The following is a 25,236-nucleotide window of genomic DNA, read 5'->3' as shown; positions in this document are numbered from 1 at the left end:
ATTAATCAATTGTATTTACAATATTATATTCAAGTATTCTTAATCAATGTCAAAAGTTATAATCATAATCATACATCATTTAAAATTTTTGAATTATTCAAATTTGTATAAAATTTTTCGTAAAATGTTAGAGTTTCATATTGAGTAGGTGTAATATAACTGTTCTTATCAAGGCTGTCATTTTTTATTCCAAATAATCCTATAGCTGAAGAAGCCTTATTTTTTTCAATCATAGAACCTAGCACTCCTATGGTACAGGTTGCATCCATGGCCACATCTATATCAGCTTCAATGATGGATAAAATCTCCTCTAAAAATTGCTCTTTACCCTTTTCCTCATCATTGTTTACAAGGGAGTCCTCACTACAGAGTTTTATATCTTCGTTCAAACATGTAACACATATTGTTGCAACATCTAATAAAACACTATTAAATCTTGGGTCCTGTAGAAACTTAAGAAGGAAGGCCTTAAAATTTTTCATTATTCTTTGACTTTCTAAAGCTCCCACTTCGCCTTTGTCCTTTTGGTTGTTGTTATCATAAGTCCATTTTCTTCCTGCCAAAACTGTCTTGAGTTTATTTTGTCTGATTAGTTCGCGCAAAAAACTAATCGTCACCTGATTTTGTTTCATCGAAGAAAAATTTATATATATAAAATTTAAATATGGTTTAACTTATTGTATTATATAATTTTGGTATAATCAGAGTTGGGAAGGTCCTCTTGATTTTTTATAATAATATAATTTTTAAATACAAGTACCTTACTAGAAATATCAAAAATAATATAAGATTTTCTGATGAATAAGAGTATCCTCAATACAATCTGATCTTTATTTATTAAATTAGAATTGTCAAAGATATCAATATTATATATTTATTTCCAAAACATACATTTATAATTAGAAAGAATATTAATAGTCTTGGTATTGAACACAAATATATATTTATTGATAATGCTTATTTTAGTCATGATTAGTGTGTTAACCAAAACATGAATAGATACTTTTATTTCAAAAGAATCTTGTATTTTTTTCATTTTCTTGGCAAAGATACATCCAATACTTTTTTATTTTTGTCAGAGTTGTTAAACGCTATTTTTAAAAGTAGCGCGCTACCGCTATAGCTATTTGTCAAAAAAAATTTTAGAAACAAATTTTTTTTTATTTATTTTTTGCTTGTAATGTAAATGTATAATAAATAATATATAAAAATCAACATTTATAAATATAAAAATATAGTTAGTTTAGATTATAAAAAAATAAGCAATATAAATAAATATTTATTTTAATTTGTTGCATTTTAATAATAATATCATTTCAATATTATCATCCCCAAGTCTAGAGCGACGATCAGAAAGTATAAGCTTTGCTTTGCTAAATAATCTCTCGACACTAGCACTTGAGGGCAAGGAAGCTCTAAAAATATTTAATCAGATCAATTTATAAATATAAATAAGTTTTTACCTTCTGTTATGTGTCCAACTATCTGCCGGTGTACATACATAAGATATATCTGATAACTCTACTATTAGAGCATCTTTCATCACTTTGAAGTTGTCGGCTATTTTATTCATAAGTGTCTGGAGACATAAAACTGTTGTGCCCGGGGATAAAGTTTTAATCATCATAGTAAATGATGGATTATCAACCAAGGACAATCTGAACTGTGTCAATAATAAAATTAACAATTACTTTATCAGCCAATTTTTGTGAAATATTGGCATGTTTATTATCAGTTAATTTGGTTTGGATAGTATTTGTCTTTTTGAATGAAGATTCTCTTATACCAAAATTTTTTATATGTTTCTCTATTTCCTAATAGCAATTGGCGTGAACAGTCTAATAAAATAAATAATATTATAATGTAAAAATAACAATTTACCTTTAGGTGTTTCTTTGGATTATAGCTACTCGATTGATTTGATGATATATTTTTTTTATATTTTAAGCACAGGAATTTGAATCCAGATTTTGTTTTAATATTTATTTTAAAAATTCAAATCTAGGGATTTGGAAATCGTTATTAGAGCTATTAAGTACATTTTCTTCCATTGAATCTTCCATGTCTGAATCACTTTCAAGGATTTGGATATCCATGGGCGATGCCATTTTAGATTATTAACACAGATTGAAAATATAAATTAAAAATATATTTAAATTTCAAAATTAAATAATAAATTATAATTAATTATGATATTATATTTAAATTTTCATGTTTATACTTACATTCATTATATTTTTTAAAAAAAGTAGCGGCTATTAGCTATAGCTACTAAAAACGCGCTACTTTAACAACTCTGATTTTTGTTTAAAAAATTCAATATTCCTTTTTAACTTTTTTTCTCGTAAATTTTTGCATTAATTCTGTTGTTTTTTCTACTATCCTTGAATTAATATTTTATTATTTTGTAGTAAATTAGAAATTTTTTTATTATTTATTGTCCATATTTATTTTAATAATTTTATGTAATAAAATAATCATCTTATTTTTATTGTGGAAAAAATAATTATTTATATATCACAGTGCGAAATTTTGGATTGCCTGCCTTTTGGACACAGTATACTTGCTAATAGCGTCACTAAGAGGAATCGCAGGGGCTCAAGTCCCCTGAAAAATTTGAAAAGTCCTTTCAAAATTTTTAAATTTTTTATACCACTAAAAAAAAGGTAAGTTAGCTTAAAAAAAAGAAGGTAATCTTGAACATAATTTAATCTTTTATGCCCCCTGAGTTGTAAAAGCTAGTGATGCCCTTGGTAAAAATAGTAATATATTATGTTTTTGATTTGTTTATTATAGTTGCATAAAAAAGATTTTTTTATAATGATGCTTCTTTTGGTTTTTATATTTTAAATGATATTGTAAAAATATTTTATTATAATCGTCGAAATAATATAAAAAAAATTCTAAACAATTAGAAAAATTTTAAGCAGTTCGTTTCGAAAAATAAACCATATAATTTGATGTCCTTTCTTTGAAATCTATATTTCAGCTCTAGCAGCTGGGTTGAAAAGCAATTCTGATTTTTTGCAAACAACGCAATTCTCGCTTATAGCTTAAAAAATCGTGAAAGAATAACTGCAATGTATGCGGCAGACAGAATAGATAAAAATTTTCATAAAAAGTACTAAGATATCTTATTTAGAAAAATATAAAAGTATCTTTTATATATTTAATAAGATACTTGTATCAGTAATTATTTGATAAAGAATATGTATAGGTTCTTTTTTTAATGACCAGCCCAACTCTGAATATAAGCTATATAGTCGATAAGATTTGTAGAGATGTATAAATCAACAAACAGATAATATGTTAATGTTTTAACAATTAAACTATCCAAAATAAATTTCTAATAATATATTACGATATCAATTATACAGGGTTTGCCGTTGTTTTAAACAACATTCCTTATATTTAGTTTTCATTCAATTCGAACATATTTTTACCATTCTTTCAAACAAATTCTCATTGAAACGAGCATTGTTTAAAAATAATAATTTTTTATATTTAACATAATTTATACATTAAAACTCAGGAGAATATCTATAAAATTATTTTAAAAAATTCTAAATAAATTAATTTCGTTAAAATAATTTTGTGCATCAAAAAGCATATTATAAAATAACCGAGGAAAAATATTTATAGGTAAATATATAATATTTAATACATAAGAAATTTTTTAACATATTGTTTTAATAAATCAAGTATTTATATATTCCTTTACATAGAAAAATTATCCTTCACTTCTTGTACTTATATCTATAGATTTAAAAGGGAAAAAAGAATGAAATCTAATAAATAAATTCATCCATTCAATTGCGTTACTTGGATTAATAAAATATGTTTTTTCCAAGTTCTAACTAATTATGCACATGAGATTTACATTTTTTTAATTTATACTTTTTATAACAATGAATATATTTGGTTTTAGTGTTTTAAAGATGACACAATGATGATCTTTTTAGAAAATTCTTTCAAACTTCCTCCCTTAAAAAAATTTTAAAATATATCACTTTCAAAATTTATATGGCAAATTATCCTCGTAAAAAAAGATATCTTTAGTATTTTTTTCTATAAAAAATAATAACTTTCTTTTTATTCAAAAATAAGATAGATATTCTTTTTGTATTTTTTAAAATAAATATATTTAAAATTTTAAAAATAATTTTATAGATATCCTGCTGATTTTTAATGTATAACTTATAAGTTTGGCGTAAAAAATTATTTTATTTAAATAAATGCCCGTTTTAAAAGAGAATTTGTTGAAAAGAACGGTAAAAATAAGGGTAATGATATTTGTTTTAATATGATGTTCGAATTTAAGAACAAAATATGTATTTTGCCAAAATAGATATAATTAATTATTATATTTACATAATGTTTTTACACAAAAAAATCAACAAATATAAATAATATTATTATTTAAATAGATAACTGAGTAGCGACTAGTATGTATGCTGTGCCCAAAGAAAATAGTCCAAAAGGTAGGATAGTGAAATATAAATACTCCCCCCCCCCCCATATGATTATTTTATTTTCATATATACAATGATAATTAGTAAAATATTTCAAATTATAAAAGTTGTAGTATAGGTTCCTTGAAGTTAGAGCTGTGCCGATAGTAAATATCGGATTAAATCGGCACCGATATTAAGCGTTTTCAAAAAAAATAGGATCAGGCCGATACCTGTAAAAACCCGAGTCGATTTTTAAACTTTTTTTGTTATTTTATTTTATATATGTATATTTATATAGTTTATTTTACATTTTTGTAATATTTCAAAAGTTTTTTTATTTAATTTTAAAAAAATTTAAAGATTCTTAATCTTTTTTTAAAAAAATAATTTTTTATTATTAAATTGAAAATAAAAGAGAAACTAGTAATAAATATTATATTTGAAATTGATAATGTAGATGACCTGTCATACTTGAAAGAAATCAAGGAATATTTAAAAGAATCTAGACGATATAATAACATATTTTATCTAATAGTGCTTGGTTGGGTTATGATTGACCCATTTGTTATGGTGGTATCTGATTATTTAGATAACTCTAATAACATTGATATTATCATCTGGATCCACTTAATTATTGGAGAATTAATGCTGAAAAGGTATCCTCTGTAAAAACGCATGTAAATTTTTGGCGCCTCCTGAAACATGTGTCACATCTGAGTCTATCAAGACAGGAAATATAGATAGTCCACATCGTAGAAGCTTATTGCCAGAAAGTCTAGAGGCTCTCATATTTATTTTAAAAAATCTAATATATTATATATTACAATTTTTATAATTCATACTAACATAATAAATTATTCAAAATAAAATGGATATATTAATAAATATATAAATTTTTTTTTATCTATTATAATATAAATATTTTTAAATTATAGTCTTAATTATAGAAATACAAATATTAAAATAAAATTCATAATTCGATATTTTGCATAGAAAATATGCATTTACATTTGGTTCAAAGGGGGGTGGTAAAAAATCAATATAAATATTGATCGGTTTTGAATCAATATCGGATCGGTGAAAAATATGTGGATCGGCACAGCTCTACTTGAGGCAAAATACTTTATCAAATCAACTTAAACATTTTAATATTAATAACAGCCTATATTCATTATAAGAAATACAGGTAGTTTACTACTTTTTCTTAGATATATATATAAGTATCCTTTTAAAAATGTCAAAAATTTGTTACAAGAATTCGCAGTACTACTCAACTCTGATCATAACATATCTGCAAAAATAAGATCAATTATTTTGGCAGATAAGGTAAATTAGTTTATAGTCCAAAATAATATTACATGAGGATATTTTATATTTCTTTCATATTTTTCAAAGGTTTTGTCAAAAGCCAAATTATAATCGTAATTCTTGAGACATTTGTCAAAGGAACGCAGCTGATTTTTTGTAGGTTTGGGCAATATAACATTTTCCTTAATTTTTTTTAACATCAAAGGTAAAAAATAATATATCATAAATTTTAAATATTTTTATAAAGATACTTTAATATAACAAAAAACTTAATTAAATAACTGAAACTTCAAAATTTTTGTGTTTTTAAAAGCAAATTCTATCTTTAAAAATATGTAAAGAAAATGAGTTAATTTACATCCAGAGCTAAGATGTTAGTTTCTTCCTTAAACATTGGATCTTCCTCAAAATCAACCATTAAGTGATCATTTTCATCAACTATATTTTCGTCCGAAAAATATCTGGCTGAAGATAACTTAGGTATCATGTGAGTTTTGAAAGCCCTAACCCTTTTAACGATTTCTTCATTACTGCGCCTGTGTCTTATGGACAAAAGACCGTTTGTCATTCCTACACAAAGGATGTCATCTTTAGGCTAAGATTTATTAATATTTTTATTATAAATCACAAAGAATCGAGAATTATATCCAAATTTATAAAATCTTTACTGTATTTATATTTTAAAAAAATCTATCATAATTTTGACCTTATAATTCTGCCCTGCTGATAAATTTGAAATGTTAACAGCGAAATGATAAAAATTACCGTTAGCGAGAGGCTTAGAATTTCCTCGGGGTAGGCTAAAGAATGTATGTTTTCGTAGTTTGATATATCGTGGATCCTTAATTGTCTTTTTTAAGATAAAAAAACAAATAAATAATTTTTTCTAAATGGGAGTCACTATTAGATACCGGATATTGGATATAGTATCGGATCTTAAATATTGGTGCCTGACCAATTATATGAAAATAACCAGTTCCTACACTTCATATCATTTAAACATCCATCAAATTTTATAAAAAAATATTCTGTGTAAAATTGAAATTAAAAAACATCATGACTTTTTAGAGTAAACACAAAAAAGTGTATTTTAAAAAAGGGCCAAAGATAAAAAGTAAGCTCGAATATATAAATAATTTTAATGATAAAGAACTTATTTTTTACTTTGATTATTGTAATTCATTATTTTATAAAAATAGTTTATTCAACCAAATACCATTATTTAAATTTTTTAGATCGAATTTGATTAGCACTGATAAAAATACGGATAAATCTTAGTACCAATGAAAATTCTGGATCTGATAATCTCTTACAATTTATAAAATGAGGCCTTTACTAATATACATAAATTGAATGTATACTATTATAATCAATTTATAATTAATCCACTTAAACATCATGAAAAAGGCCTCAGTTGTGTCACTAGGTGGGGGACGCACAAGAGCTCAAACCTCCTGAAAACTTTTTTTATACCTAAAAAAGATTATTTTAAAAATGTTAGCTAAAAAAATGCCATTTTGTTGAAAATCATTTTGAAAATTTAAAAAAATATTTTTTGAGCTCCCTGTAATTGTAAAGGCTAGCCATGCTATTGTCTCAAATATTTATAATATTTGTGCTTTATGCAGTCATCTCTAACATTGCACGGATTTTTTTTAATAGAAACAAACATGTTATTATAATTTTATAAAGATTCCTGCAAAAAAGATAAATCATAAATTTTAATGTAATTATTAGGCAAAATATGGGATACTGAAAATTAGTCAAATTATGGAAATGAAACTTTATGCTTTTTATTGATATCGCTAATTTATGTTTATTTGGACAATCGTTTAATATATTGAAAGATTATTATTGCTAATTATAAATTAGATTAATATGAAACCTGGCGATTTTTTATGGACAATAAACGTTTAATATTGGAATTACCGAATTGGCTATATTCATAACCATTTCGCAATCATGGTATAACTATAAAATTTCCGTATAATTATCAAATATGATATTAATCTCAATATTACCAATATATACTAAAATCCGTATTTATTAAGATTTGTTACACAAAAAAAATACTGACTTACAGTTTGGTCATGGTAACACTGTTATATTGTCCAAAAAGCGAGAATACATTTCATAATATTAAGTTTCACTTCCATAATTCAAATAATTTTTACTATCCCAACATTATGAAAATTTATCATAAATCTTTTCTACATCCATAACCTAAATTTAATTCCTTTGTTTACGATATTTATTATCACTAACAAATATATTATAAAGCAAACCTGTTAACTAAACACCTGCTTTAATAAAATGTGACCTCAAAAATTTAATCTCAATAAATACTAACCTACTTCGCGACTGACATTTATAATTCCCTATTAATCACGTGCATGATTATTGATATTTACCATTAACTAATTAGTTAATATTTAAGAATTTATTTGTCATTATTAATTAAACATGGTCTTAGATACATTACATGCAATTAATAATGTGAAATATGGAAACGAACAGCATCCTACAAATAATTTTAACGCTTACCAATTACGGTGTTAATAAATAAAGTTAAAAAATATTAATAAAATTTTTTAATTATTATGAAACCATTTTTTTAAAAAAAATATATATAACAGAGATCTGCAGTGATACCATTTACACACTGCCAGGCCCTAATTTTTTTTAAAATTTTTTGGCCCGGCCTGGGTTTTATGTTTTCAGGTTTGTCCCGTATTTTTTAAAAAAAATTTTTATTATTAATAATGGTGATTTAAAATATTTGGTTTTAAAATATACTATCTGAAAAAAAAAAATTAGGCATAGGTATATTTTAAAAAAAATACGGCCCGGCCCGTGCAGGTCTCTGATATATATCTCAAAATATGTAAGTTTTAAAAAATTGATAATAAAATAACTTGTCGAGAGAAACAGATATCAATCTATCATTGAGTGGGCCACCAAGAGCCAACGATGTTATCGATTTTGAATGCGGAGCAAATGTATGTAATTGCCTACCATTTTGAGATATATCCCACGCTTTTATGATATTATCACCTTATTCGTTTTTATATATAAAATATGCTTAATTAACAAAAAATTCGTTTTGCTAAAATAAATCAATTTCAAGATGCAAGCGATGAGTCTAATCAAAATAAAGTAGTAAAATAATATCACGACTCTAAATTAGACAAACATCAAAATATTCCTTACATATTGAAGTATAAAAATCTTTAAAGAACTGATTTAAGGACCCCCAAAACAAAACAAAAACAGAAAAAAATAAAAATCCCACCATAAAAAATATTATATCGGAATTACGAAAATATAATTCAGGGCCCATGCTTAGTCAATTTGAAATATTATATTTTAAAGATTTAATGGTTGGGTCATGTTGAACCAAAAAATTGATGATGACTGAAGAGTCGCATAAATATCGAATTATACCGAAAATAAAACTAGAGGGAGACCGAAAAATAAATAGTAAGGTGGCTTTGATGTGAAGTTACTTAACCTTAAATTGGGAGAAACTCAAGAGCAAAATAATAGGACACAGTGTCTAAAGAGAGGGGAAAAAATTATTGAAGGCAAAACGCCAAGATTTACCACAATGTTCTCTAAAATATTTTTTTTACTCCCTACTGTAAAAATTCATGAAAAAGAAAACGATTGTAAACTCCATCGAAAAAACGGAATGAGATGATATCCCTTATACAAAATCATTTAAATTTTATTTATTTTTAATATATAAAAATATCAAACATTTTTTTATTTTAAATTTAAAATATCGACGTTGATGGCGATACCCTATAATTAATTTTCAATGATGTTCTTTTCCGCTTCTTTCAATTCTTTACAAAAAGTTAAACAAAAAAATCCATGAATCGGATAATAATGATCATTACAATTTCAAATGCATTATTGCCTGTTAAAAAATATTTTATCAAAATATAAGTAAATAAAACAAATATGTAAAAAAGATTGTAAATACAACACCTAATCCGAATGTGTAACTCAGAGAACTTTAAAAATTCGCATCGGCCAACAATAAAAAATGTGATATATAAAAAATTTAATTATCTAACAATCAAAAACGCACCAGCAGTAAATAAAATTCGATCGTTCGGAAGCAGAAGGAGGCTTTGTATGGGAGAACCGTGATCAAAACTCATGCCATTATTCGAAACGCAATTTTGTTCTGTTCTGAAATCAAATATTCTCGCGGTGTGATCATAAGAGCCGGAAACAAATAAATTGGAAGATTCTGAGTGGAATACTGACCCACACCTAATATAATCCTAAATGGGGAAAAAGAAGCTTTAATTGCTAGGCATAAAATAAGTGATTAGTAATATCTTTCGACAGTATAATAGAAAAATAAGGTAGAAAAGAAAAAATTATCAACTTTCAGCAAACAAATTAGATTTTTTAAATTGTAGAATTTGCCATTTATACTTTTCTAGCTATTTATTAAACCACTTGACTTTTTTAGTTTCACTATGCTTGAATTTTTTTAAAAAAGAGTTGAAAGTTTTTTAGTATGTAATAACATGAATAATTAATATCTTTTACAAAATAAATATTGAAATTAATTTATGGAAATAATGGTACTTCGTGTATATGACGACTAGATAACATGTTGCCTGTAGCTATGTCCCAATGTTTTACTGATTTATCGTCAGAACAAGATATCACGTGATAATTATCATTTGTAAATTTAGTTACATGAACTTGGCTTTAAAATAAAAAATAGATTATAATCGAATGAAACCTAGAAATAGGTGCATCGTGCATTATATGCAAAATCCACCAATTATTTGGGGAAATGCCTAAGATATTTTTTAAAATTTTCATATATAAAAATAACTAGTTTCAACCTATTTTTTTTAAAGTAACTTGTAACCAGGGGAATTGTCAATACCAAGGCTGATTCTTTATAAAGTTAAAGGTCTCAAAACCAGAAATCAAAATAATTTATTAATAAAAAATTTATATAAAATCATTTTTTTGATTCTTATAACTTATATTATAAATCTTTTTATTGTTTAAATAATTTATTTTTATTAACTCTTTATATATAAAATTGGCCAGTTGGCGGATTTAAACTATAAAGCTATAAGTAGACCTGTCCGCCGACAGCTCGGGGGCGGCGTCAAATACTTTTCTAAATTAAATTTTTTAATTAAAATTAATTCATTGGAAACCCTTTTAAAATAAAATTTATGTTTATAACTATAATTTAACGATTTTATCAAGTTATAATTATCATGTATAAATATTATTTTATTAAGATTTATAGAACATAATGATGATCATTTAGAGTTCAGAGTGAGCCCAGCTATGAAAAATACACGCTCGCTGGGTGTGCTCGTAGCTGGAACGCACAGGACCTTTCTAGCTAATATTAAAAGTTTAGGAAGATCCAATACTCTTATCTTCAAAAAAATCTAAGACATCTTTTATCTCTAAATTCTGAGGCGAAAAACACTCCTTTTCTAGACTAGTTAAATAGCCTTGTTGTTCCAGGTTATATATGAATATTTGGTAGTCTCTTTATGATAAAAAAATAAATTTTAAGTGATGAGTTTTAGATTGTATAGAAAATATTCTATTACTCCTTATAGAATAATTGATGGTCTTATACAAAAGATTTGAAATATCAAAAATTAAAAGAATAAAATATATAATATTTCAATACCTTTTCTGTAAATTACTAGCCTAATAATAACACATCATCTTATTACAAATCAAATGTTTTTATTTTTTATAGCAAATAATATTTAATAATTTTAAAAATAAAATCGCATTTTTAATATTATTTTTCTTCTAATTACAATTCATAAATAATAAAAAATAAATACGCCGCCACGCCGCCGAATTTTTGCATCGATGGCGACGTGTTGAGCACCGACACATTTTGGCGGTGGCGTCGGCGTAATCAAATATCTCCGGAGGCGCACAGGTCTAGTTATAAGTCATTAAATAATAATAATTGAAAAAATATATTTAATATAATTTTGAATTTGTTGTAAACAAAATTTCTTAACAATCATAAATTGTTTTTACTAGCCAATGAATAGTAAGGGCAAAAAGGTTGAGAGTAGCTTAGTTATTTTTTCTAAAAAAAGTAAGTAGTCGATTATTGGATCAAACCTTTAAAACCCGGTTCAAACTTTTTCGCATATAAGCATATAAAATCATATAAAGAAAAACACATTTATTATAAAACAACTAATTTTTACAAATTATCAAGATAAATAATAATAAGTAAGTCTATCAAACGACCAAATAATATTTCTTCATGATATTAATGCTGGAAAATCTTATTATTTATGCTTAAAAATGGAAAAAAGTTTAAAAAAATAATAATCTTAACAAAACGCGTTATTTTATAAAGGAGCGCCTTCTATTTTTGAAAAATATAAATTTTTTGATTTTTTTAATTCGCAATAACTAAAAAACCCATGGCTGTCCCAAGTTTAAATTTTTTTATAAATAGAGATGTTAGTAAATAAGAAAATATTAAATTCAAAAAAATTTGGAAAGCGAAACACCTGGAATTTTCATAAACCGCAACAATATTTTTTTTTAAAAATCCTTAATATTTAATAAAAGGCCTTTAATAGAGTTACAAAATGATATATAACTTACATTTTTAAAATCTTTATTTTTTAACTTATCTCAATTTTAAAAAATCGTAATTTACGAAAAAATGTTTTTGGCATTTTGACCATTGATATCTCAGGAACTATGAGTACTAGGAGGCTAAAATTTAGGATTCAATGCTTTCTAATAATATCCTCTCAGTATGCAAAATTTTATCATGTATTATTTTAAATCTAGTTTTCAATTGCTTTATGATTTCACATTCATTATTAATATTAAAATTATCATCTAGAGAAATTTTCAAAACATCTTTCTTAATTTTTTTTATTGGATTTTCATTTTTCCTCAATATGAAATCTTTTTTGGCTTAAGCGTTTTTTCCTTAATTGATGTCTTGCTCATTAATGATGGTAAGAAATTATTTGATGACGAGGGGCAGCATCATAAATATATTCCTCATAAAATATAAATGTGGAAGGAAATGTGATACTGGTTCAAGCTTAATTTTTTATGGCAGATACTGCAAATTTTATTGTTAGTTGTTAAAGATTGATTAATCATGTTTACCCAAATTGAAAAGATTGCCATATACTTAAAAATAAGAAATTTTTTTTAGGAATGTAGTAAATATATTATATAAAATAACAAGAGCCTCCCCCCCCCCTTCACTTCCAATCTTTTATTTAAATACTTAACATATTTAAAAGCTTTTAACTTAAATATATTACAATGAATGATTTATCAAATATTTATTATAAAAAAATTTACAATCGGCTAATGATTAAAATGTCATATGCCATAAACCTGTTAAAAATTTTGCATTATTAATTAATCCTATAGCCATAAATGAAAAATAATTCTGATTTGATATTATGATTATTTTGGGTTTTTTACATTTAAATTTTTAAACAATATTTAACATCATATAAATTTAAAAAGGCCTAACGTTAGGCTATATAAAGTTAAAGAGAGTGCATTAAAAAATCCCGATTTTTTCGATTTTCAGAGGCCCATATCTCAGCTGCTGTTAGGAGTTGGAGGCTACAATTTTATTTTTTCTTAATTATAATATATTTAATAGTGACAATGTGTTATTTTTTCATTAAATCATTTTTTGATGTTTCTTAAAATTTAAAAATCTGATTTTAGGGGAAAAGTATTCCTGCATATTTAGAATACCTATCTTATAAATTGTAGACAATTTTGACATGAACATTTGAGTCATTTATAATCTATGGAAAAAAATCTATGGAAAAACTTAAATTATATTAAGTTCAAAAGTTCATCGCAAAATTGTTTGAAATTCATAGTGTAGGTATTCCAAACATGGTGAAATATATTTCCAGTAAAATCAGATTAATTTTAAAAAAACGTACTCAAAAAATGATTTAAAGTTGAGAAAAAAGACATTGCTGGAAAAAATTATCACTAACATATGCAAATATAGTAAAAATTTCAAAAAAATCTGAGGGGGTAAGGTTGACTTGTCATGAACTTCACCATATATAACAGAACTTGCAGAAGGTACCATTTGCATGGCCGATGCAGATTTTTTTTGTAAAATTTTTAATTCAGCACTTTTATAGCTAATAATAGTGATTTTTAATATTTGGTTTTTGTTAAAGATGAAAAAAAAAGTTTTTTTATCCCCCTCTTATATTATGGTTAAGATGAAAAAGTTTTTTTAATCCACCTCTTTTGTTCATGTTAAAGTTAAATAAAGTTTTTTAATACCCCTCCTTTGTTTACAATAAAATGAAAGTTAAAAAAAAGTTTCTCTTTTTGGTCCCTCCCTTGTTTTAAGTTAAACACAGTGAAAGTAAAATATATGGCTTTTGTGTTTTCTCTCACTTTACTGGATTTCTTACTTTAGGATACTCAGTAAGGTGATCCGAAAATATGAGTTAGACCGTTGGGTCCGGGAGACCACCCTGCATCCCAAGGTATATTTTGAGTTTCGGGAAGTATAGGGGGGTAGGTTTTATACGCAATTATGCACGATAAAACTAACACAACTCGTTTCCACAAAAACGCTCTTTTTTTCACTTTGCTCCAATAATTTATAATTTGCGCCTTTTATTTTCCCTATAAAAGGGACGAATTTTTTATAGTTTGAATATACTTTATTTTTTCTGTAAAATAATTTTGAAAATCTTTATTAATACACATTTTTTATGTTTTTATTAATATTTTTTAGTTTTGTAAAATTTTGATAAAAATTATTTTAGTTATTTTGTTAAACAATAAATTTTGATAATAAATTATTATGACTACGACCCGATCTCAAAATCATTTAAACGAAGTGTCTCAAAATTCTTCACTAGCGCTCTGGTTGGGGCTCGAACCCAAGACCGTTAGGCTGTTTTTGTGGAAACGAGTTGTGTTAGTTTTAGCGTACATAATTGGGGATAAAACCTACCCCCCTATACTTCCCGAAACTCAAAATATACCTTGGGATGCAAGGTGGTCTCCCAGACCCAACGGTCTAAATCATATTTTCGGATCACCTTACTGAGGACTCCTAAAGTAAGAAATCCAGTAAAGTGAGAGAAAACACAAAAGCCATATGTTTTACTTTCACTGTGTTTAACTTAAAACAAGAGAGGGACCAAAAAGAGAAACCTTTTTTTAACTTTCATTTTATTGTAAACAAAGGAGGGGTATTAAAAAACTTTATTTAACTTTAACATAAACAAAAGAGGGGGATTAAAAAAACTTTTTCATCTTAACCATAATAAAAGAGGGGGATAAAAAAAACTTTTTTTTTCATCTTTAACACTCCTCCCCCCTAAACAGGCCACGGGGAGGGAGGGGGATGATCCTAGTCTCGACTAAGCTTCAAAATCCTAGGTTTATTACGAGTTCCCGAAAACGTCTCCCCCCCCCCCAAACACAATCAATTCCCTAGAAAAGTATAACTAAATTATCATTGCAAAACTAATTCACACCCCCCCCCCCCCCACCTTTAATAGGCAACGGGGAAGGGGGAATGGTATATATTGATTGGGAAAAAAAAATTTAAAAAAAAAATATTTATAGTTAATAAATTGAATATTCGGGAAAAACGTTTATATTTATAAAAAGAGGAGGGGGGGGGAATATTGGTAATTAATTGTTCGATTTATCGGGGGATCGTCGTTTTCTAATTTGCTTATCATGATAAATCTGCATTCCTTGTTTTGTTCTGACTTGATACATGCGATTTCCTAATGTTTTCTTCGTAAGTCCCAGTTTCCATCGGGGGGATTTCTTATAGGTGGGTACCCACACCCTTGATCCTTTTTGTATTCGACTTGTCTTGGGGGTGGTTGTGGCTGTTTTCGACGTATGTTGTTCGTGCAGTCGATCTAAGGGATTTCGAAGTCGGCGGCCTAAGAATATTATTGCCGGGACCATTTTCGTTGTCGTGTGTTGGGTGTTGTTGTAGTTATGTAGGAAGTTGGTTATTTGTTCCTGTATGGTTAGAGAGTTTATGCCTTGTATTGCATTTTTGAAGGTTCAAACGAATCTTTCGGCCATTCCATTGCTTTGGGGCATGTAAGGCGCGGTAGTCAGGTGTTTTATGTGATTTTTATCGCAGAATTCTTGGAAACTTTCGCTGGTAAATTGAGTTCCGTTGTCAGATACTAGGGTAGCTGGGAACCCCGTATATTTAAAGGCATTTGTTAAGGCTTTAATTACATTGGTGGACGAGATTGATGGAAGGTTGATGACGTCGGCCCATCTAGAATAGGTGTCAATTATGATTAGCTATGATTTATCGAATACGGGTCCTGCAATGTCTATGTGTATTTTTTCCGTGACTTTGTTTGTACTGGGCCAAGGGGAGTCTTTTATACGAGGTGTGTTTTCTTTGTACATATTGCAGTGTCTGCATAATTCATACACGGAATGAATATCTTTATTAATCGAGGGCCACCATACGTAGGTACGAGCTGATTCTTTCATTTGAATTATGCTAGCGTGTCCCAGGTGCAATTCTGTGAGAGTCTGACTTTGTAATGCTTGAGGTATTATAATGCGGGTATTCTTTAACAAAATGGAATTCTCTATCGTAATTTCATGCTTTAGACGTTGATAAGGTAGCAAATTAATATTGGTTATTTTATTAGGCCATTCCGTGGTTAAATATTTTAAGATTTGGGATAGGATCGGTTTGAGTTTCCTGTGACAAGTTTTTGGAATTAAAGGGTAATTGGTGTATTTGTTTGATTATTAAGAGTTTTAAAATGTTGTCGTCTTTATTGATGGGATTAGTTTCAGGTAAGGGTAAACGAGAGAGCGCATCTGCATTTTTATTTTTTAGTCCTTCTATGTATTGGATTTTATAATGATAACTGGATAGGATTATTCCCCATCTTTGTAAACGGAATGAGGCTATAGTGGGAATACCTTTTTGGGGGCTAAATAATGAGATTAAAGCTTTATGATCTGTTTTCAATGTGAATTGTCTTCCTAATAAAAATTGACGAAATCGTTTTACTGCAAAAAATATGGCTAAGGCTTCTTTGTCTATTTGGGAATAATTTTTTCGGCGGTATTTAGGGTGCGTGAAGCATAGGCTAGTGGATGTTCGCTATTGTCTGAAAATATATGGGATAAGACTGCTCCAACTCCTTAAGGTGATGCATCGCAGGCTAAGGTCAGAGGAAGACTGGGATTATAATGGCATAGGGTTAAGGGTGATGTTAGAATAGTTTTTATTTGTTTACTACTTATTTCACAATTATTATCCCAAGAAAATTCAATGCCGTGTTTCAATAAATTGTAAATAGGTTGAGCGATGGTGGATAAATTGGGGATGAATTTGGCATAATTAGTAATTTATCCGATATAGGATTGTACTTCTTTAACCGTTTTGGGAGTAGGACAGTTTAAAATGGCTTCGGTGTTTTTGTTGTTTGATGATAGACCGTTACTATTTATTACATGTCCTAGATATTCAACGGACGGTTGCGCGAATTTGCATTTTGGTAGGTTTATTTTCAGGTTGTATTTGTGCAGTCGTTGAAATAGTTTATGGAGGTTGTCCCAATGCTCATCTTCTGTTTTCCCAGTAACTATTATGTCGTCCAAGTAGGTGGTAGTTTTGTCTAAGCCTTGAAATATCATGGGAGCGGCGGAGACCCCAAACGGTAGTCTATTTACACGGTAGGGACCAAGATGTATACTTATGGTTAGGATTTCACTTGTTTCCTGGGTAACTGGAATTTGCATATAGGCATCCTTAAGATCGATTGTTGTAAATAAAGTACCTCCTTCTAATTGGCCAAAGATATCCTCTATTCTGGGAAGTGGATAACAGTCGTTTTTGACCCATGGATTGATGGTTACTTTATAATCTATACATAGTCGGAGGGTCTCTGTTTTGGTTACTGGGACAATTGGGGATCCCCATAGACTATATCCACACTTTTCAATTATTTTGGCTTGCTCCCATCGGTTTAATTCCACTTCGACTTGGGTTTTATAGGCGTAGGGTACTTGTCTTGGTTTGATAAATCTGGGCTGAGCTTCTGGTTTTAGATGTACGTCTATGGGAGTTGGAAATTCCCCTAGAATATCGTCGGCAATATTGGGAAATTTGGCTATTAGTTTGGTAGCGTTTGTTCCGGCCGATATATTGGACATAATTGAGGGGAAAATTCCTATAGTGTCTCGGCCTATAATGAGTTTATTATCATTGTCGGTGATTAATACTGACATGAAAGCAGATTGTTGATCATATTTTAACCAGGTTTTAATTTCGCCCAATATAGGAATGGAGTGACCGGAATATGAAGTTAATTGTATTATAGATTTAGTTATTGGAAGGTTTTTAAAATGGGTGTTGTGTATATTTTTTCCTATGATAGTTATTGGCGATCCCGTATCAATTTCCATTTTTATTGGAATCTCATTGATTGTTAGGGAGATGTGGTAAGCCTTGGGTATGGGGTTTAGAATAACATGGTTGATGTTTAGGGATGAGAGGTTGGGAAGGGGGTCCTTTGGAGGATTATCGTCTATAATTAACGAATTTAGTGATTGAGCTTTCCAGCTGTTCTATTGCATTTACTACATTGTTTGTTATAGCTTTTTTTGTTTCGGGTTGTATGGTGGGTCTTAGACAATTTCGCTCTAGGTGACCTATTCGTCCACAATTAAGGCATTTGGGGATTTGATATTGTTGTCGGTTATATGGGGGCCATTGAGATGAATTGTTTGTGGGATATTGGTATTGTGGGGTTTGGTGATACGGGGGCACATAAGATGAATTGTTGGAGTGATTTGCGTATTGTTGTTGTTGGTTATATTGCGTCCAATGCGATGAATTTTTGGGTTGGAAAATTGTCTCTATTGGTAGGTTGAGCGTTTGACTTGAATGTTAGGTGTGTATGAGTATCCTGACGTGGCGCAATATTATAATTTCCTCCATCTGATGTTGACCAGGATTCGATAAGCTCCTCGGTTTTTGTTATTTCCACATACTCTTGGAACTGAGTAAAGGGTAGCGATAGTAACTTGCGTTTTATTACTGTTGAATAAACGCCAGACATAAATTGGGTAGCCATAAATAAATCGTGGCTCTCCTTTAAATCGCAATTGTGGGCGATTTCGACTAGGGCTTCCCTGCACTGGGTTATCGATTCGTGAAGATGTTGAATTCGATTCCTTAGTCGGTAGCGGGCTTGATTGGGCGGTTCAGCGAATTTGTCGATTGATTGATTAATCTTTAGAAACCCTTGGGTCTCTATTGCCTCTGGATAGAACGTATTTTTTAATTTAGCAAATAATGTTGGTCCACAGTAAGTTAGAAATAGTATACCTTTCTCTCCCCATCCCAACCTCTCATTCCTAAACATCAACCATGTTATTCTAAACCCCATACCCAAGGCTTACCACATCTCCCTAACAATTAATGAGATTCCAATAAAAATGGAAATTGATACGGGATCGCCAATAACTATCATAGGAAAAAATATATACAACACCCATTTTAAAAATCTTCCAATAACTAAATCTATAATACAATTAACTTCATATTCCGGTCACTCCATTCCTATATTGGGCGAAATTAAAACCTGGTTAAAATATGATCAACAATCTGCTTTCATGTCAGTATTAATCACCGACAATGATAATAAACTCATTATAGGCCGAGACACTATAGGAATTTTCCCCTCAATTATGTCCAATATATCGGCCGGAACAAACGCTACCAAACTAATAGCCAAATTTCCCAATATTGCCGACGATATTCTAGGGGAATTTCCAACTCCCATAGACGTACATCTAAAACCAGAAGCTCAGCCCAGATTTATCAAACCAAGACAAGTACCCTACGCCTATAAAACCCAAGTCGAAGTGGAATTAAACCGATGGGAGCAAGCCAAAATAATTGAAAAGTGTGGATATAGTCTATGGGGATCCCCAATTGTCCCAGTAACCAAAACAGAGACCCTCCGACTATGTATAGATTATAAAGTAACCATCAATCCATGGGTCAAAAACAACTGTTATCCACTTCCCAGAATAGAGGATATCTTTGGCCAATTAGAAGGAGGTACTTTATTTACAACAATCGATCTTAAGGATGCCTATATGCAAATTCCAGTTACCCAGGAAACAAGTGAAATCCTAACCATAAGTATACATCTTGGTCCCTACCGTGTAAATAGACTACCGTTTGGGGTCTCCGCCGCTCCCATGATATTTCAAGGCTTAGACAAAACTACCACCTACTTGGACGACATAATAGTTACTGGGAAAACAGAAGATGAGCATTGGGACAACCTCCATAAACTATTTCAACGACTGCACAAATACAACCTGAAAATAAACCTACCAAAATGCAAATTCGCGCAACCGTCCGTTGAATATCTAGGACATGTAATAAATAGTAACGGTCTATCATCAAACAACAAAAACACCGAAGCCATTTTAAACTGTCCTACTCCCAAAACGGTTAAAGAAGTACAATCCTATATCGGATAAATTACTAATTATGCCAAATTCATCCCCAATTTATCCACCATCGCTCAACCTATTTACAATTTATTGAAACACGGCATTGAATTTTCTTGGGATAATAATTGTGAAATAAGTAGTAAACAAATAAAAACTATTCTAACATCACCCTTAACCCTATGCCATTATAATCCCAGTCTTCCTCTGACCTTAGCCTGCGATGCATCACCTTAAGGAGTTGGAGCAGTCTTATCCCATATATTTTCAGACAATAGCGAACATCCACTAGCCTATGCTTCACGCACCCTAAATACCGCCGAAAAAATTATTCCCAAATAGACAAAGAAGCCTTAGCCATATTTTTTGCAGTAAAACGATTTCGTCAATTTTTATTAGGAAGACAATTCACATTGAAAACAGATCATAAAGCTTTAATCTCATTATTTAGCCCCCAAAAAGGTATTCCCACTATAGCCTCATTCCGTTTACAAAGATGGGGAATAATCCTATCCAGTTATCATTATAAAATCCAATACATAGAAGGACTAAAAAATAAAAATGCAGATGCGCTCTCTCGTTTACCCTTACCTGAAACTAATCCCATCAATAAAGACGACAACATTTTAAAACTCTTAATAATCAAACAAATACACCAATTACCCTTTAATTCCAAAAACTTGTCACAGGAAACTCAAACCGATCCTATCCTAAATCTTAAAATATTTAACCACGGAATGGCCTAATAAAATAACCAATATTAATTTGCTACCTTATCAACGTCTAAAGCATGAAATTACGATAGAGAATTCCATTTTGTTAAAGAATACCCGCATTATAATACCTCAAGCATTACAAAGTCAGACTCTCACAGAATTGCACCTGGGACACGCTAGCATAATTCAAATGAAAGAATCAGCTCGTACCTACGTATGGTGGCCCTCGATTAATAAAGATATTCATTCCGTGTATGAATTATGCAGACACTGCAATATGTACAAAGAAAACACACCTCGTATAAAAGACTCCCCTTGGCCAAGTACAAACAAAGTCGCGGAAAAAATACAAATAGACATTGCAGGACCCGTATTCGATAAATCATGGCTAATCATAATTGACACCTATTCTAGATGGGCCGACGTCATCAACCTTCCATCAATCTCGTCCACCAATGTAATTAAAGCCTTAACAAATGCTTTTAAATATACGGGGTTCCCAGCTACCCTAGTATCTGACAACGGAACTCAATTTACCAGAGAAAGTTTCCAAGAATTCTGCGATAAAAATCACATAAAACACCTGACTACCGCGCCTTACATGCCCCAAAGCAATGGAATGGCCGAAAGATTCGTTTGAACCTTCAAAAATGCAATACAAGGCATAAACTCTCTAACCATACAGGAACAAATAACCAACTTCCTACATAACTACAACAACACCCAACACACGACAACGAAAATGGTCCCGGCAATAATATTCTTAGGCCGCCGACTTCGAAATCCCTTAGATCGACTGCACGAACAACATACGTCGAAAACAGCCACAACCACCCCCAAGACAAGTCGAATACAAAAAGGATCAAGGGTGTGGGTACCCACCTATAAGAAATCCCCCCGATGGAAACTGGGACTTACGAAGAAAACATTAGGAAATCGCATGTATCAAGTCAGAACAAAACAAGGAATGCAGATTTATCATGATAAGCAAATTAGAAAACGACGATCCCCCGATAAATCGAACAATTAATTACCAATATTCCCCCCCCCTCCTCTTTTTATAAATATAAACGTTTTTCCCGAATATTCAATTTATTAACTATAAATATTTTTTTTTTAAATTTTTTTTTCCCAATCAATATATACCATTCCCCCTTCCCCGTTGCCTATTAAAGGTGGGGGGGGGGGGGGTGTGAATTAGTTTTGCAATGATAATTTAGTTATACTTTTCTAGGGAATTGATTGTGTTTGGGGGGGGGGGAGACGTTTTCAGGAACTCGTAATAAACCTAGGATTTTGAAGCTTAGTCGAGACTAGGATCATCCCCCTCCCTCCCCGTGGCCTGTTTAGGGGGGAGGAGTGTTATAGATGAAAAAAAAAGTTTTTTTTATCCCCCTCTTTTATTATGGTTAAGATGAAAAAGTTTTTTTAATCCACCTCTTTTGTTTATGTTAAAGTTAAATAAAGTTTTTTAATACCTCTCCTTTGTTTACAATAAAATGAAAATTAAAAAAAGGTTTCTCTTTTTGGTCCCTCTCTTGTTTTAGGTAAAACATATGGCTTTTGTGTTTTCTCTCACTTTACTGGATTTCTTACTTTAGGAGTCCTATCAGAAAATATGAATTAGACCGTTGGGTCCGGGAGACCACCCTGCATCCCAAGGTATATTTTGAGTTTCGGGAAATATAGGGGGGTAGGTTTTATCCACAATTATGTACGATAAAACTAACACAACTCGTTTCCACAAAAACGTCCTTTTTTTCACTTTGCGCCATAATTTTAATTTATAATTGCGCCTTTTATTTTCCCTATAAAAGGGACGAATTTTTTATAGTTTGGATATACTTTATTTTTTCTGTAAAATAATTTTGAAAATCTTTATTAATACACACTTTTTTATGTTTTTATTAATATAAACTTTTTTAGTTTTGTAAAATTTTGATAATAATTATTTTAGTTATTTTGTTAAACAATAAATTTTGATAATAAATTATTATGACTACGACCCAATCTCAAAATCATTTAAACGAAGTGTCTCAAAATTCTTCAGTTTTAAAATATACAGCCCGCCCTGGGTATATTTAAAGAATTAAAATATGACCAGGCCCATGTATCGACCAGACTTAGGGCCAGGTCTGCAATCTCTGATGTCTAATATTGACAATGATTTTTCTGTAATTTAAATATAAAGACAGTTATTAAAATATAATATTTTCGACACCCATATCTAAGGAAAGAATATAATATGCATTAAATAAATATCAATTTTAATATAGATGAATGAAACCAAATATAAATCCAAGAAATAGGCTTTTTTAATAAAATATATCAGGTTGAAGAAAGTTATAAGCAAGTATAATCACCTTTTAAGGATTTTAATCCACTAGACTGGTGGGAATTACATCAAAAAATATTCCCAAATTAACAAAAATTTCCAGATAATCAGACAATTCCAGCCAATTCAACTTGCTATGAAAGGGAATTTTCAAAAGGATGTTATGTTAAAATGGGTCAATGTTTCACTAATATTATCCAAGCTTCCATATGCTTAAAAAGATAGGCATGTGGGATCTTGAAGATGTATAATTATTTTTATAAAAATTCCTATCAATCTGTTGCACTGTATTTTAAATGCAGTTTAATATTTTATAGCTTTTTCATTTTGCTAAATTTTTGTGTTAAATAAAAAGTTTCAAAATCATTATTTATTTTATTGGTTTAAAATCAGTTTGTTGATACAAAATATTTATGATTAAATCAAAATTTTTAATCTTCACTTTTTTTCATGATCTTGAATCCTTATTTTAAAAAAGAATTCCAATTCTGTAAGCTACATGTTTTTTACCCATGTTTATTCAAAAATAAAATTATGGTTTTTTTTTAAATATCTTCTTTCATTTTTTACATTTATTAACAATTTTAGTTTAAACCAATAACATAAAATATAAAAATGTTTATTCACAACCTTTCAGCATGGGCTTGAAATTTGCAGACCTCTAAAAGCAATTAATGGTTTTAATTTCATTTAATTTCATCAAAATGTGATAAATTAATATCTTTAATTAAAAAATTTGGGTTGATCCAGGCTTGTTCTATAATAAATTTGGACTGGAATCAGGCCAATAAAATCAAATTTGCAAGACTAGAGCCCACATTCTATAAAAAATTTAAAGAGTGGGTCAAGCCAAAAAATATGTATTTATTAATGTGCTATGATGAAACAGACTCAATTATAGATTCAATTTATTATATTACCTTGTATGTCCTTTAAATTCCCTTAATTGTGATTTAGTTGCAAGTGAGAGCAATTTAACCCCTGTATCATCACACCCAGCAATCAATAATTCACCATCCTTTCGAAATGATGCACCATAAGCACTTTTCTTAAAATTGGTAAATGCTACAATAGGTTTATCATTATTTAAATCATAAATTTGAACCTGAACATAGAATAAATATAAATCAAATGATAATATAACTAACTTTGGTGGAAGATGTTATAGCTAACTTATAGGGGTAAACTTTGGTTAAATCAAGATGTTTAATGGCAGATGATTCCTTTAGTGTAATTGGAATCTAGAAATTGTAGGAAAACACAAATACATAATATTACAAAGGATATTATATATTAAAAGAATCAGCTAATATAATATATGGGTCATATATAGCAAATTAATAAAAAATAAGTTTTATAAGCTTGCTCATGGTTAAAGATAGACCAAATTTAAATAATATATTGATATTCATGTTAATTGTAAGAACGTTTTAATATCATTAAAACATTGATAACCCAAATAAAAATATTACTTTATATTCATCCCAATATTGAGATTGAGCTGATAAATGTTTTTCCTGTACTGGAAAGTCATGAACAAATGTAGGTTTGTAAAAATGTGACATTTCCTAGATTTTTTTAAAATCTGAATTGAGATAAATATGGCATTACATCGAATGTCTGATATGTCGCATAACTAAAGGAAGAAAAAATTTTATTAGGCAACTTTAACTTTATTATTTTGGAATATGAACACGTAAAACTGATAAATTTGTATATTTTGATGCTAAATTTATATTTATTTTTGTTTTGAGGTCAATAAGATACTTTATTTATTTTTATTCATCTATCAAAGTTCTACAAAATATATTCATATAAGCATATCTTTTTTTTCTTTTAACAAAAATTCCTTTTCTTTTAACAAAAAAAATGT

The 25,236-nt window shown here is 29.1% G+C and overlaps 1 protein-coding gene across 1 annotated transcript; it reads right to left on the bottom strand.

Moving 5' to 3' along the window:
- Positions 1-24,953, bottom strand: LOC135929290 (U3 small nucleolar RNA-associated protein 15 homolog). Its single transcript, XM_065465801.1, has 10 exons — positions 24,836-24,953; positions 24,512-24,604; positions 24,284-24,468; positions 10,371-10,494; positions 9,859-10,057; positions 8,678-8,816; positions 6,528-6,612; positions 6,121-6,357; positions 5,813-5,944; positions 1-617 (listed from the first exon to the last, which is right to left on the bottom strand). Exons 1-10 carry the CDS (start codon positions 24,926-24,928, stop codon positions 69-71), a joined length of 1,836 nt encoding a protein of 611 aa, XP_065321873.1. The 5' UTR covers positions 24,929-24,953; the 3' UTR covers positions 1-68.
- Between the last annotated feature and the right edge of the window lie 283 nt (positions 24,954-25,236).

The sequence above is a fragment of the Gordionus sp. m RMFG-2023 genome, chromosome 5 (genome assembly GCF_954871325.1).
Source record: "Gordionus sp. m RMFG-2023 chromosome 5, tfGorSpeb1-WG-v2, whole genome shotgun sequence".
In the NCBI taxonomy this organism is placed as follows: domain Eukaryota; kingdom Metazoa; phylum Nematomorpha; class Gordioida; order Chordodea; family Parachordodidae; genus Gordionus; species Gordionus sp. m RMFG-2023.
The sequence above is the reverse complement of the archived record's forward strand: the minus strand, read 5'-3'. Positions and strand labels throughout refer to the sequence as shown.